The sequence below is a fragment of the Hipposideros armiger genome, unplaced genomic scaffold (assembly GCF_001890085.2).
Source record: "Hipposideros armiger isolate ML-2016 unplaced genomic scaffold, ASM189008v1 scaffold_577, whole genome shotgun sequence".
Lineage (NCBI taxonomy): Eukaryota > Metazoa > Chordata > Mammalia > Chiroptera > Hipposideridae > Hipposideros > Hipposideros armiger.
Window position 1 is genome coordinate 26,770 of NW_017731927.1, and position 13,617 is coordinate 40,386.

General features: G+C 39.7%; 1 protein-coding gene and 1 long non-coding RNA gene across 3 annotated transcripts; one reads left to right on the plus strand and one right to left on the minus strand.

The window, feature by feature from the left end:
* Positions 1–183: 183 nt before the first annotated feature.
* LOC109371524 (uncharacterized) lies at positions 184–1,241 on the minus strand. The gene is made up of 2 exons (XR_002121896.1): positions 783–1,241; positions 184–446 (listed from the first exon to the last, which is right to left on the minus strand). It is a non-coding gene; the product is annotated as an uncharacterized LOC109371524 (long non-coding RNA).
* On the plus strand, positions 611–12,307 carry TOPORS (TOP1 binding arginine/serine rich protein, E3 ubiquitin ligase). 2 transcript variants are annotated; one of them, XM_019624079.1, is made up of 3 exons: positions 611–828; positions 2,366–2,560; positions 8,524–12,307. In XM_019624079.1, exons 1-3 carry the CDS (start codon positions 826–828, stop codon positions 11,452–11,454), a joined length of 3,129 nt encoding a protein of 1,042 aa, XP_019479624.1. In that variant the 5' UTR covers positions 611–825; the 3' UTR covers positions 11,455–12,307. The 2 variants fall into 2 exon arrangements, with proteins under 2 accessions (XP_019479624.1, XP_019479623.1); XM_019624078.1 differs by lacking the exon at positions 611–828 and having other exon boundaries at positions 1,739–2,560.
* The last annotated feature ends 1,310 nt before the right edge of the window (positions 12,308–13,617 follow it).

Below are 13,617 nucleotides of genomic sequence, written 5' to 3' on the forward strand. Positions count from 1 at the left end.
CGTTGCAATAATATAAGAATAGAAATTACACATGCTTTTGTTTTCAAGGTGGCTTTGAGGCATTTAAAAAGTATTTTAGAAACTCTAAATTGAAAAGCACGTTATTCCATCTATGATCTGATATTCAAAGGCTGTCTGATCTAGGTTGCTTTGTTACATAGGAATGTAAAAGGCAAACCTAAATAGTTGAAAAATTAGCATATTAGAGCGGTTTATTATAAAGGGCTGTAGGCAAAAATAAAATTGGAAACTGTATTATAGACTTTACTTTAAATCTAGACACATGCCAGAGAAGCATTTGCATAGAATAAAATCTAGAGGAATTACAAATTTTCATTCATCCCGAAGATTTTGTCTGGGTACGCCTTCCTTAGCTGTCGTCGAGCCGCTACTGTTGACGCATAGAGGACATATCCCCAGGAGAGTAATACGATCGCGAGGAGCAACTAAAAAAATGCAAGAGGGGGAGTAAAGGCAAAAAAAATTCATTGTAACGTGAGCGGTACTTCCTCCCCGCCCCCCATAGGTTGCCGCGTACGATGCTAAGGCGGAAATTAGTGACAAACGAATAAATGGGATTTCAGAGGCTAGTACACCCAGCTGTCCTTACGTAAGCAGCGGAAGAGCGTATCCTCCAGGAAGAGGCGGAGTCGAGGTGAGGGAGTGAAACGCTTAATTCAGAAATGGATTTTGGAGTTTCTGGGCGCTGAAAGGAATAGGGGGGCTTCGCCTGCGGGCCTAGGAAGTCGACACCGTGGGGCCTCGCCAGACGCGGGACCTACCACTGAATAAATCCAGTCCAGAGTGCGGCGACTCACTGGCTTCATGGTAAGAAGGCGACGGCAGTCCGCGGGAACGGGCAGAACCTGCAGGCCCTAGAGTAACCTCCGGGGCGGCGGCTGCCGGGCGACGGCGGCGGCAGTGACGGCCATCTTTTAGCCGGGCACGGTCGCCCGCCCACTCGCCTCCAGGAGCGTTTCCCAGCGGCAGGGCCGGCCTCTTCCGCCCGGAGCTGGGGGCGGGCTCATGTGATTGGGGGCCTAGCCCGCCTTTCACCGAGGAGATGGCATAAACGAGAAAATGTTTTTAAATGATTTTTTTTTTTTTTTGCCATTTAGATAGGCTTACCTCGTCAATTGGTCTTTCCGTTGCAGTGAGTGTTAGTGCAGGATACTGTACTGTCGTGTGCATTTAAAAGTTTATTTGAAAAACGAATCCATATTTTAAATACGGCTCCGGCGTCTAACGCTGGAAGAATTAACGTTTCCTCTCGCGTCTGTTCCCACATTATATTGATAGAGGTTCGTATATTCATGTTGTACGTAAACAATATTACTGTTGTATATTAACAGTGACGAATCATTGTGGGAATCCCTGTTAATTGAACGCTTCTTCAAGAAACAAGTCTTTCAGAACGCAATGGCTTGTTGATGTAAATAACTTCTGAGAAGAAATAACTTGGCACCGTTACCTGGCATAATGTACCTGCCAATCAGCAAGTGTTTGTTGAGCGTTTATTATGTGCCCAGAACGGCAGCATGTATCAAATATTAAGCCAAAGGACGGCGGTTTGGCACTTGGCGGGTTGTAGCAAGTTCAACTTGAGAATGTTTGGGACGCTCACATCTGAGGCCAGAGGGTAGAATGGGGCAACGGGCCTCTTTAGGCTCAGACCTTCTTTCTCTGTACTTCTCATATGTCGTCTAAATAGGGCTTTAATCCTGATTTCGGGGAGTGGGGAGAGGGGGAAGCAGTCTTTTGAAAGGAAAACGTTATCTATTTTGGAAAGATTTCAAGGCTCTGTTCTCTTAGGTAATCCCTGTTTATCCTCAGACTGGAGTAGATCTTGGAAGACTTAGGGTATTGGTTGGGCTCTGGCTTTGGATGCCATTCGAATCCCGGTGATATTACCTAGCTGTACAATCGGAAGTAAAGTCACGTTACCTCGGTGTAACTCGGTTCTTTTATAACACTAGAGATAATTTTAGTAACTTCTCACAGAGTTTGGTGAGGTTTAAATGAGGCCGAGTTAATCATCGTGTTTTCCAGGTAAGTTAGGAGGGAGCATTAAGTTAGTGCCCCTTAACCCTGAGATTAATAATAACAAGAATAATGACGCTGACGATAGTGAACTCTACCTCTGAAGGGTTAACGTCGCTGTGATCCCAGGAGCCGAGGGGGCGGTGGGGGAAGGGTCGGGGCTCTGGCGGAGCGCGAAGGCCCCTCCCTCCTTGCCGGCGCCCTTCCACTGCGCATGCGTTACGCTGGTGGGTCCTGTGTTTTGACGCGCCGGCGGCCGCGGGGTGGGTTTTGCTTCTACCGACGCCCCCAAGCTGCCATTGGTGATGAACGCTTTACGTCACAGGGGTCGCAACAGCCGCCGGGGTCTCCGCTGTCTCGCGAGGAGGGTGAAGCGCCCCCGCCTGCTCCGGCTCCTGAGGGCCGGCGGAGAAGTCGCCGGGTACGGCTTCGCGGATCCTGCCGTCACCGACCTAGCTTCCTGGGCCGCCGGGAGCTTGTCACGAGCGCCTCAGCTTGGCCTGCACCGGCATCCTCCGAGGTGAGTGAGATCGGGAACAATGGGGCGCGGGGGTCGGAAGGGCTGGGCCGTCTGGAGCGAGGCCCAGGGACGAGGGAGCTGAGAGGCCGTACGGGCCTCAGCGGGGCAGGGGTCCTGGTGGGCTGACGGCACCTGCGGCGCACCTGTGCATTTGCACCGGTGAGCGGGGGAGGGCTACCTTTCCAAGAAGCGCTCTCGAGAGGCACGAGCCCAGCCGTGTACTGGAAAGAGCTTGGTCTCCGGGGGGAAAAAACCCAGCACAAAACGTTCAAGTCTGAATGGTGGCATCTCCACTGTCAGAGGTGTGACCTTGAATGGGCCCTCTAATCTCTTTGATCCTGTCCGTAAAATGGGAATAACAGTATTTTAGTTCGTTGTGATTATGTAATGCACGTGGTGCTTGTCTTAGATTCTGGCCCGTGGCAGTTCTCAGCCTAAGGGAGCGACTGTCACCGTGACTGTTGGAGCTGCCCGCGCAGTGTTAAACATTGTGTGCTGGGCTCCCCTGCCCGCGATTTATTCACCCAGCTAGTAGTGCAGCTTTCCTCGTGGGCTGCAGATGCCTAGACTGACATGAGGCAAATAGTGATTTAAGAGGAAAAATGAATAGACTTTTTGGTAAGTAATTTCAAGATTAAGGTAAATTAACAAGAGCTGTCCATTAATAGAGATGAGGGTTGGGAGTTTTTGATTAGTCAGTGACACAAAAAGCCATACAATCAGACAAAACAATCTCCAAAACAATCTCGCTTGTCTGAAATGAGTGGCTTTAGAGGGAAATGGTTCCCAAGCAATTATTTTTTATTGCTGAAATTGGAATTGAATTTTATAGGATCTGGTCAATAGATCCTATAACTTCTATATGATCTTTTGGAATTTATTGCATTGCAGTTCAGAGAAGTGCAGTGGTTTTTTTTTTTTTAAGGTCATAAGAGGTAGAACCCAGATTATTTTTAATACTTGGAGGTGTATTTCTAGTTTATCCATTTGTGAACCCTTTTTAGTCATTTTGCCTAGATGTATTAAGTACAATAATTACATTAAGTATGAAGATTAGTTGTTATAAATTGTCGTCTTTCTGGGCCTTTATAATCACTTACGGGTGATGCAAATGACCAGAAACAAGTTTATTTTCGCATAACATAGGAAACAGTATTCCATTCTTACTGCTCAACAAGCACTATCCTAAGTGTTTACGTGGAATATATCCCTTTACACAACCACCTTTTCAAGTGGGTACTATTGCGTAACCCATTTTAAAATTGAGAAAATGTAAGGTTTTGAGAAATTAAATAACTTCCTCCAGCTTACACAGCTATTAAGTGGTTTTGGTTCTCAGCCCTGACTCAGCATTAGAATTAACATCATTCTTCCAAATGTCATCAGCTACTGGTTTAATTTTGTATTCAGTGATAACTTAAGGAATGCCATAGAACATGACTTTTATAGGAAATCTGGCTTTATAAAATATTGAATTCTTCAGAGTAGTCCTATTTTGTTTGTATCACTAGTTTTTATGTTCAGCCTATGGTCTAACTTGGACTTCAGCCTCCTGATTCTTTATCCCCACCCCAGTCCATTTTTCCCGAGATACGTATGCTTATTGATTATCTGAAATACCCTCAAAATATGGCATGAAGGGTTCTTAACCCTTGTTAAAGCCAACATATTTGAAGATTTGGGGAAGGGAAGGCTTGGCTCAATCAGTTTATCCTAAAGGTGGTAAACTTTATTTAGAATTTTGGAGGCAGTTAAGGAAATGGAATCAGAAGAACTGATTAATCTCCCCTATAGGGAAATGAATTTGAAATCCTAATTCCTCGAGTTCTAGGGTGGAGAAACCTTTATCGCAAACTTCATCTGGAACCCCAAGCTAAATTTACCATCAGTTCCACCTTTGCTACCTAAACCCAGAACCCCTCCTACAAATCTACAAATCTTAATCTGTCTCTAGCCATCCTTGTTTTATGCCTTAATTTGTATTTTTTAAACGGCTTTGTTGAAATATTTACATTTCATCCATAAAGTTCACCTGTTAAGTGTATATAATCCAATGGCTTTTTAGTATATTTGTAGAGTGCAACTACGATCAAATTGAACATTTTCATCTCCCTAGAAGGAAACCTTATAATCCCTACCCCTCTCCCCTAGCAACCATTAATCTACTTTCCATCTATAGATTTACCTATTCTGGACATTTCTTATAAATAACATCATACAACGTGGTATTTTGTGATTTTTTTTTTCATTTAGCATAATAAAAAGGTTCATCCATGTTGTAGCATGTATCAGTAATTCATTCCTTTGTACTGCCAAATCTTCCATTGTATGGATATATACCACATTTTATTTATCCTCCCTCCCCAGCTGATGGACATTTGGGTTATTTCTACTTTTGAGCTTTTGTGACAAATGCTGCTATGAATATTCACTTACAAATTTTTGTGTGGACCTATGTCTTCATTTCTCTTTATAGATGTGGGATTGCTGGGTCATATGGTAATTCTACTTCATTTGAATCTTAGCAGATATTTTAATTTTAGTAGTTGAGTGATGATTTTGAAAGAGTAAACTCCCAATTTGATGATTTACACTCATTGCCATTGTTTGGTGTTTCTGATGAATACCATTCTTTGTAGCTAAAGATATTCCTGTAGAAATACAAAACAACTCTAATTAATTTGCTTCTGTAGACATATAAAACAACTCTAATTAATTTGTTCTTTTTACCTACTATGGATGACATTGCTGAACATGCTTTAGACTTGTGCTGTCAAATGGTTAACAGGCTTGTAAAACTAGGAAAGGGAAGACAAAGATATAAAAATCATACTTCGTTGAGATTTTGTTTTATTTGAACTTCAAGTTTACTACCTAACAATTTTCTTTAGTAAATTCATTGTGGGTTGTAATCTTTATGTGCACTGGAAATGGTTAGTAAACGCTAAAATTTGCATTCCAAAGAAATAATTTAAGATAAAATGTATTAACTTAAAATTCACCAGTCTTTTAAAATCTAATAATCCCTTTATTATATAGAGGGGCAAACTAAGTCCAGAGCTACTGTGGGTTTCTCCAGCTTATAGAGTTAGTTTTACTTGTAGGTGATACCTGGTCTTCAATCCAGATCCTCTGATAACCTCTCCAGTCCCCCCTTTCTTTACTCCTTCCCCTAACATATGCACAATGTCTCTTATCCTAAATTTTTTTTTATTTTTAGGGTGGTGGTTTGTTTTTTTCCTGAGTAGGAGAATAAAAAATATTAGAAGTAGGGAGAAATGCTAAGAAATTTATGCAATATTAAGGTTTCAGAGTTAAATATATTAACAAAAAGAGCAGTTGGTGATATATATATATTTCTACTATTGTCTTTAAGGACTGGTGATTTTTGCATTTCCACTTTAGAAAATAGAAGACTAGAAATATTTGGACTCTTGAAAAACTCGTTCAGCATTAATTGGTTTCCTTTTTTTTTTTTTTTAGCTGAGCCATCCTGCCACCTGTTGGCAGCTCAGCAGCAGCTCAGCTTGGGCTGGGAATCCAACTGGCAACCCTGTTGCTCAGAGCTCACACTCTTAAGCAAGCTCTTAACCAACTGAGTCACTCGGCCGGCCCCAATTGGTTTCCTGTTAAGTTATGGCTCTGAGAAAGTTAAGATGCCCTAGATGAACAAGTTTAATTTGAAATTTGTGATGAAATAATATTTTGCGGTTTCAGATTTTTGTTGTCTGTTTTTCTTAGAGCTCGGTATGTATGGATGGCACATGAGTCTATTGTTTAGAAAATTGCGGTTTTATTATTTGAATAACTTGACAGCAGTTGACTAGTGAGTGATAGGACTATCTGTGATAGAGGAGGTAGAGAAACATGAATAATAGGCCCAGGAAAACACAATTAGTGTAGAATGCAACCAAAGAAGGATTTTATAAGATAACAAGGGCAAAATGTAATACAAGTTAGAGTTCAGCTCTGGCAAATTCATTGTTTGAGTTATGGGCCAATATAAACTGATAAATTCAAAGAAAGCAAAATTAATCTTTACAATTTTAGTGATGTGGGAAAAAGTAATCAGGGAAGGGGGCCGAAAGCATAATTCAAGATACTTTGTGACTGACTTTGGATTAAATAAGAAAGCCAAGAAAGACTTCTTAAGGGTGCTGAAAGAAATCAGTGATGAACTGGATATAACAGTGTAATAATAACAGTAGTATAGTACTGATAACATCAACTAATATTTAGTGAGCATTTGCTATGTGCCAGGTACTGCCTTTGAGTGCTTTTATATTTAGTATTTCATTTAATTCTCACCAAAAATCTTCTTTGTGAAAGAATCTTTCATTAAAAACCACAGAATTGTTAGATGACTGGATTAAGAAACTTTGGTACATTTACACAATGGAGTATTTATTACTCAGCTATAAAGAAGAAGGAAATAGTACCATTTGCAACAATATGGATGGAACTAGAGAACATTATGCTAAGTGAAATAAGTCAGTCAGAGAAAGACAAATATCATATGATCTCACTTATACGTGGATTCTAAGGAACCGAATGGATGGGAGAAGTGGATGGAGATAGTCTCAGAGACACAGAGGAAGAACTGAGAGTTGTTAGTTGGGAGGGGGTGGGGATGAAGAAGAAGGGGAAGGGGTGAGACAATACAAATTGGTAATTACAATATGGCCTCAGGGATAGAAAAAGTCTGAGGAATATAATCAATAATGTTGTAAATATTTCTTAGGGGGCCAGATGGACTCATGTCCTGTTGGGGAGACCACTTCATAGTCGGTGTAGAGGCCTGACCACTGCACTGTATTTCTGAAGCTGATATTGAATAATATTGTATGTCAACTATAATTATATATACATATAGTCACGGGACATGGAGTAGAGAGTGGGAATGGAGTCAATGGAATTGTAATAGATAAGCATGATACCGGGGGAGGGAGGGCAATAGAGGGGGAGAGGGGGATTGTTACTTTGTGAGGGTGAAAAGGATAACTATTGTATTGTTCTGTACACCTGAAACTAACAATAAAAAATTATTAAAAAAACAAAAACCCACAGAATTGGGAAAAAAACAAAGAACACCACAGAATTGGTTTCAACAGCTGCACTTTGTGGTATGCAAATTATCTCACTAAAGCTTCTTTTTTAGTTATAGTTGACATACGATATTATATTAGTTTCAGGTGTACAACATTTTGATTCCACACCATGTGATCACCTACTATGTTATTACCACTATAAGTCTAGCAACCACCTGTCACCAAAAAAAGTTACTACTAAAGCTGTTTTTAAAGTTACATATACAATACTTACACAAATAAGACAAATCAGTAGTCTGTATTGTTTGGGGCATATATGTATGAAAGATATAAAACCATAGATAGAAATAACACCAACCAAGGACTGTAATATTTTTGTTTTTTTGTTTTCTAGAGAGGGATAGGAGGGGAAGATAAGGGACATTTTAAAAAATCTGGAGTAACCATGAGAAAGTGTTAGTTGCTAAATCTGAGTGGTGGATACATGGGTACTTGGTATATTTTCTTTTGTACTTTTTTGTATATATAAAATATTTCTCAAGTTTTTTTTATTTAAGAATAATAGAATGTTATATAACATTTGAGAGCTTACTATGTATCAGGCACCTTTTCTAAGGGCTTTTTACATCTTCACAAGGCCTGTGAGGCAGTGATCTACAGAAGAAATTGAAGCATAGAGGTAGTAGTAACTGGTACAGTTACATTGCTAGTTTGGAACCAGTATTCAAACAAAGGAAATTTCACTTTAGAACTTGTGCTTATTTACTATATTGCTATGCTGCACTGCTTTATATTACAAAGATAATGAGCTACTCAACTGTGTTCACCAAAGTATGTTTCAGAGTCATTATTTGCAATTTTTTCAGGTTTAGTCATTTCTATCAGGTTACTGATATAATTTTTTCCCTTTTACAGATAATGGCATCAGCCGCTAAGGAATTTAAAATGGACAACTTTTCACCTAAAGCTGGCACTAGCAAATTGCAACAGACAGTACCAGCTGATGCATCTCCTGATTCTAAGTGTCCTATATGCTTGGATAGGTTTGATAACGTGTCTTACTTAGATCGCTGTTTACACAAGTTCTGTTTTCGCTGTGTACAGGAGTGGTCTAAAAACAAAGCTGAATGTCCACTATGTAAACAGCCTTTTGATTCTATTTTCCATTCTGTGAGAGCTGAAGATGACTTCAAGGAGTACGTCCTAAGGCCTTCATATAATGGTACTTTTGCCACACCTGATGTTCGACGATTCCGCTATCGTACAACTATGACCAGAGACCGAAGTGCTTCTGTTTATTCACCCAGTAGTACCATGAATAGAAGAACAACAACTCCACCAGATAGCGGGGTACTATTTGAAGGATTAGGTATTTCAACAAGACCTAGAGATGGTGAAATTCCTCAATTTATGAGACAGCTTCCAAGAAGGCCAACTACTGCAGATGAAAGATCTTTGCGGAAAATTCAAGAACAGGATATTATTAATTTTAGGCGAACCCTCTATCGTGCTGGTGCTCGCGTTAGAAACATTGAAGATGGTGGTCGCTACAGGGATATTTCAGCTGAATTTTTCCGTAGAAATCCAGCTTGTCTTCACAGATTAGTCCCTTGGTTAAAACGTGAACTTACAGTTCTTTTTGGAGCTCATGGATCTTTAGTGAATATAGTGCAGCACATCATCATGAGTAATGTTACTCGATATGACTTGGAGAGTCAGGCATTTGTGTCTGACTTAAGGCCATTTTTACTTAATCGGACTGAGCATTTTATACATGAATTTATCAGTTTTGCTCGATCTCCTTTTAACATGGCAGCCTTTGATCAGCATGCTAATTATGATTGCCCTGCTCCTTCCTATGAAGAAGGTAGCCATTCTGATTCTTCAGTCATAACAATATCTCCAGATGAAGCTGAGACCCAAGAGCTGGATATTAATGTAGCCACTGTTAGTCAGGCACCATGGGATGATGAAACTCCAGGGCCATCTTACTCAAGCTCAGAGCAGGTACACGCTGCCATGTCTTCCCTTATAAATACTTCTGACAGTTCAGATGAAGAACTTGTAACCGGAAGAGCCACGTCTCAGATACAAGGAGTACAAACCAATGAGGACCTAAATAATGACAGTGACTCTTCTTCAGATAATTGTGTCATTGTTGGGTTTGTTAAACCACTAGCTGAGAGGACCCCAGAACTTGTTGAACTGTCCTCCGATTCTGAGGAATTAGGTTCTTATGAGAAAATGGAGACAGTGAAGACACAAGAACAAGAGCAGTCTTACAGCTCTGGTGATAGTGATGTTAGTAGATGTTCATCTCCACGCTCTGTCCTTGGAAAGGATGAGCAAGTAAACAAAGATCATTGTGATTCTGGTACAAGAATCAAATCAAAGAAGGAAGAGAAACGATCTACATCATTGTCCTCTTCCAGAGACCTGAGCTCATCTATCAGAGGAGACAGAGTATATTCCCCATATAACCGTAGACACAGAAGGAGGGGAAGATCAAGAAGTTCTGATTCACGTTCCCAGAGTAGAAGTGGGCATGATCAGAAGAATCGTAGGAAGCATCATGGGAAGAAAAGAATGAAAAGAAAACGATCCAGAAGCAGGGAGAGTAGCAGACCTAGAGGTAGAAGAGACAAAAAAAGATCAAGAACTAGGGACAGCAGTTGGTCGAGGAGAAGCCAAACTCTGTCTCTAAGTAGTGAAAGCACAAGCAGATCGAGATCTCGTAGCAGTGATCATGGTAAAAGAAGATCACGGAGCAGAACTAGAGATCGTTATTATTTAAGAAATAATTATGGAAGATATAAGTGGGAGTATACTTACTATAGTAGAAACAAGGATAGGGATGGCTACGAATCATCTTACAGGAGGAGGACTCTATCCAGAGCTCATTATTCCAGACAATCTTCAAGTCCAGAATTTAGAATTCAATCCTTTTCTGAAAGAACAAATGCTAGGAAAAAAAATAATCATAGTGAAAGGAAGTATTATTACTATGAAAGGCACAGATCAAGGAGCCTATCCAGTAACAGATCGAAGACTGCATCTACAGGGCCTGACCGGGTGAGAAATGAAAAGCCTGGAGGAAAACGAAAATACAAAACACGGCATTTGGAGGGTACAAGCGAAATGGCTCAACCATCTCGTGAATTTGCTTCTAAAGTAAAGGAAGGTCATTACCAAAAATCTTCATCAAAATTGGATGGCAACTACAAAAATGAGACTGACAGCTTTTCAGATAGCCGATCATCAGACAGAGAGACAAAACACAAGAGGAGAAAAAGGAGGGCCCGGAGCCTAAGTGTAGAGATAGTTTATGAAGGGAAAGCTACGGATACAACTAGACATCATAAAAAGAAAAAGAAGAAACATAAGAAGAAGCATAAGAAACACCATGGAGATAATGCTTCACGTTCCCCAGTTGTAATTACCATTGACAGTGATAGTGACAAGGATTCTGAAGTAAAGGAGGGTACCGAATGTGACAATAGTGGTCCTCAAGACCATCTACATAGTGAGTTTTTGGCTCCTTTGGAAACATTTGAAACTGAAGATATAGTTACAATAGAAGATGAATTTGGTGTCCTGGACAAAGAGTGTGATATTACCACACTTAATAACAACTTAAATAATGCTCACAAAACTGTAGATAATATTCCACTCCAGGCAGCTTCAGTTGAACAAATTCTTGATGTAAGAGAAGAGAGCACCTTTGCTTCTGATTTGGAGAACCAGCCCAGTAATGTCTGTATTCAAACTGAGCCATCAAGGCCATTGCCATCTCCACAGACATCATTACTGTCAGTGTCTCTTGGTAGAGACCATGATATGTCTTAAAACTGCCAAAGCATCTTCACAGAGAATTCTGATGGTATAAAAAGGAATAAAAGGAACAACGTCATCTACTGCAGTCTATTTAAAGATGACTTCTGGTGAAAACTCTTTTCCCCCTTAAAAATATTTTAAGTGATTTTTTTTGTGTGTTCCAAATTTGTAAAAATTATTTGTTGAAAAAGTATGTATGTCCCACCCTCAGAGATATGCACTTTTAAGTGAAAAAAATGATATTGCTAGCAGTTTATTTAAAATTTGGGATCCTTTTTAAATAAAAACTGTAAATTTTAGAAGTTATTTCATAAAGCCATATGGTATTGACATATTTTTAAAGTAGTCAAGGAGTATTTTTGAATTCTTTTTTTTGAGAGTTATTCTGGAAATACGTTATAAACTAGGAGAATCCCTTTGGACAGTCTTTATTTTTCTTCTTAAAAATTTGTATGATTCAAAACCATTTCTTCAGGTTAAATTGAGGCATTTTAATTTGCACAGTTTATCTTGATGTCTGCCAAAAGAAAAATTTAAATATTTCCTTTATATACTTGTTGTCTGGACTGCCAGTAAAACAAATGTGTATTCAACAAAAGAAAAAATAAAACAGTAACATCTTAAAACAAGAATCCAGAAATTTTCCTATGCAGTATTGATATATTTTTAAATGAGTTATTTTAGTGAAAATAAGGATATACTTGTGTCATAAAAATTAACTTCAGGTGAGCTGCATTTAACTTCACAGTTTTAATGATTAGTTCTTTAATCTGATTATGAAGAATATATTAGTTGCTTTCTATATTCAGAAAAATTAGTTATGTAGCATTTAGCTAACTTAAATACAAATGAAAACCCCTTGCCAGACTTCTACATTGATAGCTCTTTTACACAAAGTGGCTGTTTATGTTTTATCCTGTTTTAGAGATAAAAATTGTTCCACATCTATAACCTGATGAAGGATTGCCAGTGAACAGAACTTGGATTAAATCTAAATTTAGCCTACAATTTGCCTTGCTACCATATTTATTCATTGTTCAACAGAAATTGGAATGCAGGCTGTGTGGCAGGTTCTGTACCAAGTTTTTAGGGATTCAGTGATAGAACAAAGCAGACAGATACGCTCCCCACCCTCATGGGGCGTGTGTGTGTGTGTGTGTGTGTGTGTACGTGTACACACATATATAACATAATAAACTCTTAAGTCCCCTGGACAGAAAGTATAATTTAGTACAAAAGCATACAATCTAATATCCTGTAATTTCACCACTTCCCATGCTTTGATCCTAATCCAAGATGCCATCATCTCTTACTTGGACTAGTCCGTTGCACCTGCCCTAGTCACTCGGCTTCCACCCTTGTCCCCTGCAGTTTGTTGTCCTCCAGTCATCCTTTAAAACCATGAGACCATGTAATTCCCCCTCTCAAAATCCTGCAGTCGTTCCCCATCATATTTACTATCAAAATCGAAGTCATTATCTTGGTCTGTTAGGCTTTATGTGAACTGCCATGGTCACCTGTCTCCTCTCTTTCCCCAGGCCACTCCACTCCAGCAACCTTGCTCACGTCCAGTTCTTTTGCAGACTCAGTTCACTCCTGCCTTTGGGCCTTGGCACTTCTTGTTCCTTTTGAGTAGAATACTCTTCACCCACATGGCATGCTCTCACTTCATTTAGGTCTTCCCTGATCAACTCATCTAACACAAGCATTCTTCATTATTACTTATTCCCGTATCTTCATTTCTCCTCACTCCACTTATTACTATCTAGTATCTATTTTCCTTGTCTCCCACCCCAGAATGTGATTAACTCTAAACCTGTCTTCTCTATTTCATGTTCACAACTTCTCAAACCAGATACCTGGAATGTAGCTTTCATATATATTTGTTTCTCTTTCTACTGCTATTCACTCAATCCTACCTCTAAAGTATATCTCAAGCAAGTTACTTCTTATACTCTCTAATGCCACTGTCCTTTTCTTTGCTCTCATCTCTTACTTGAGTCACCTACCAACTGATCTACTCATTCTGCACAGGAGGCAGAGGTCTGTTTAAAAATGCGATCAGATTATGTTACTTTTTTTTTTTTTTCCTCAGATTTTTATTGGGGAATTGGGGGGATGGGAACAGTGTTGGGGAATTGGGGGAAGGGGAACAGACAAATTGCTGTCGTCTTG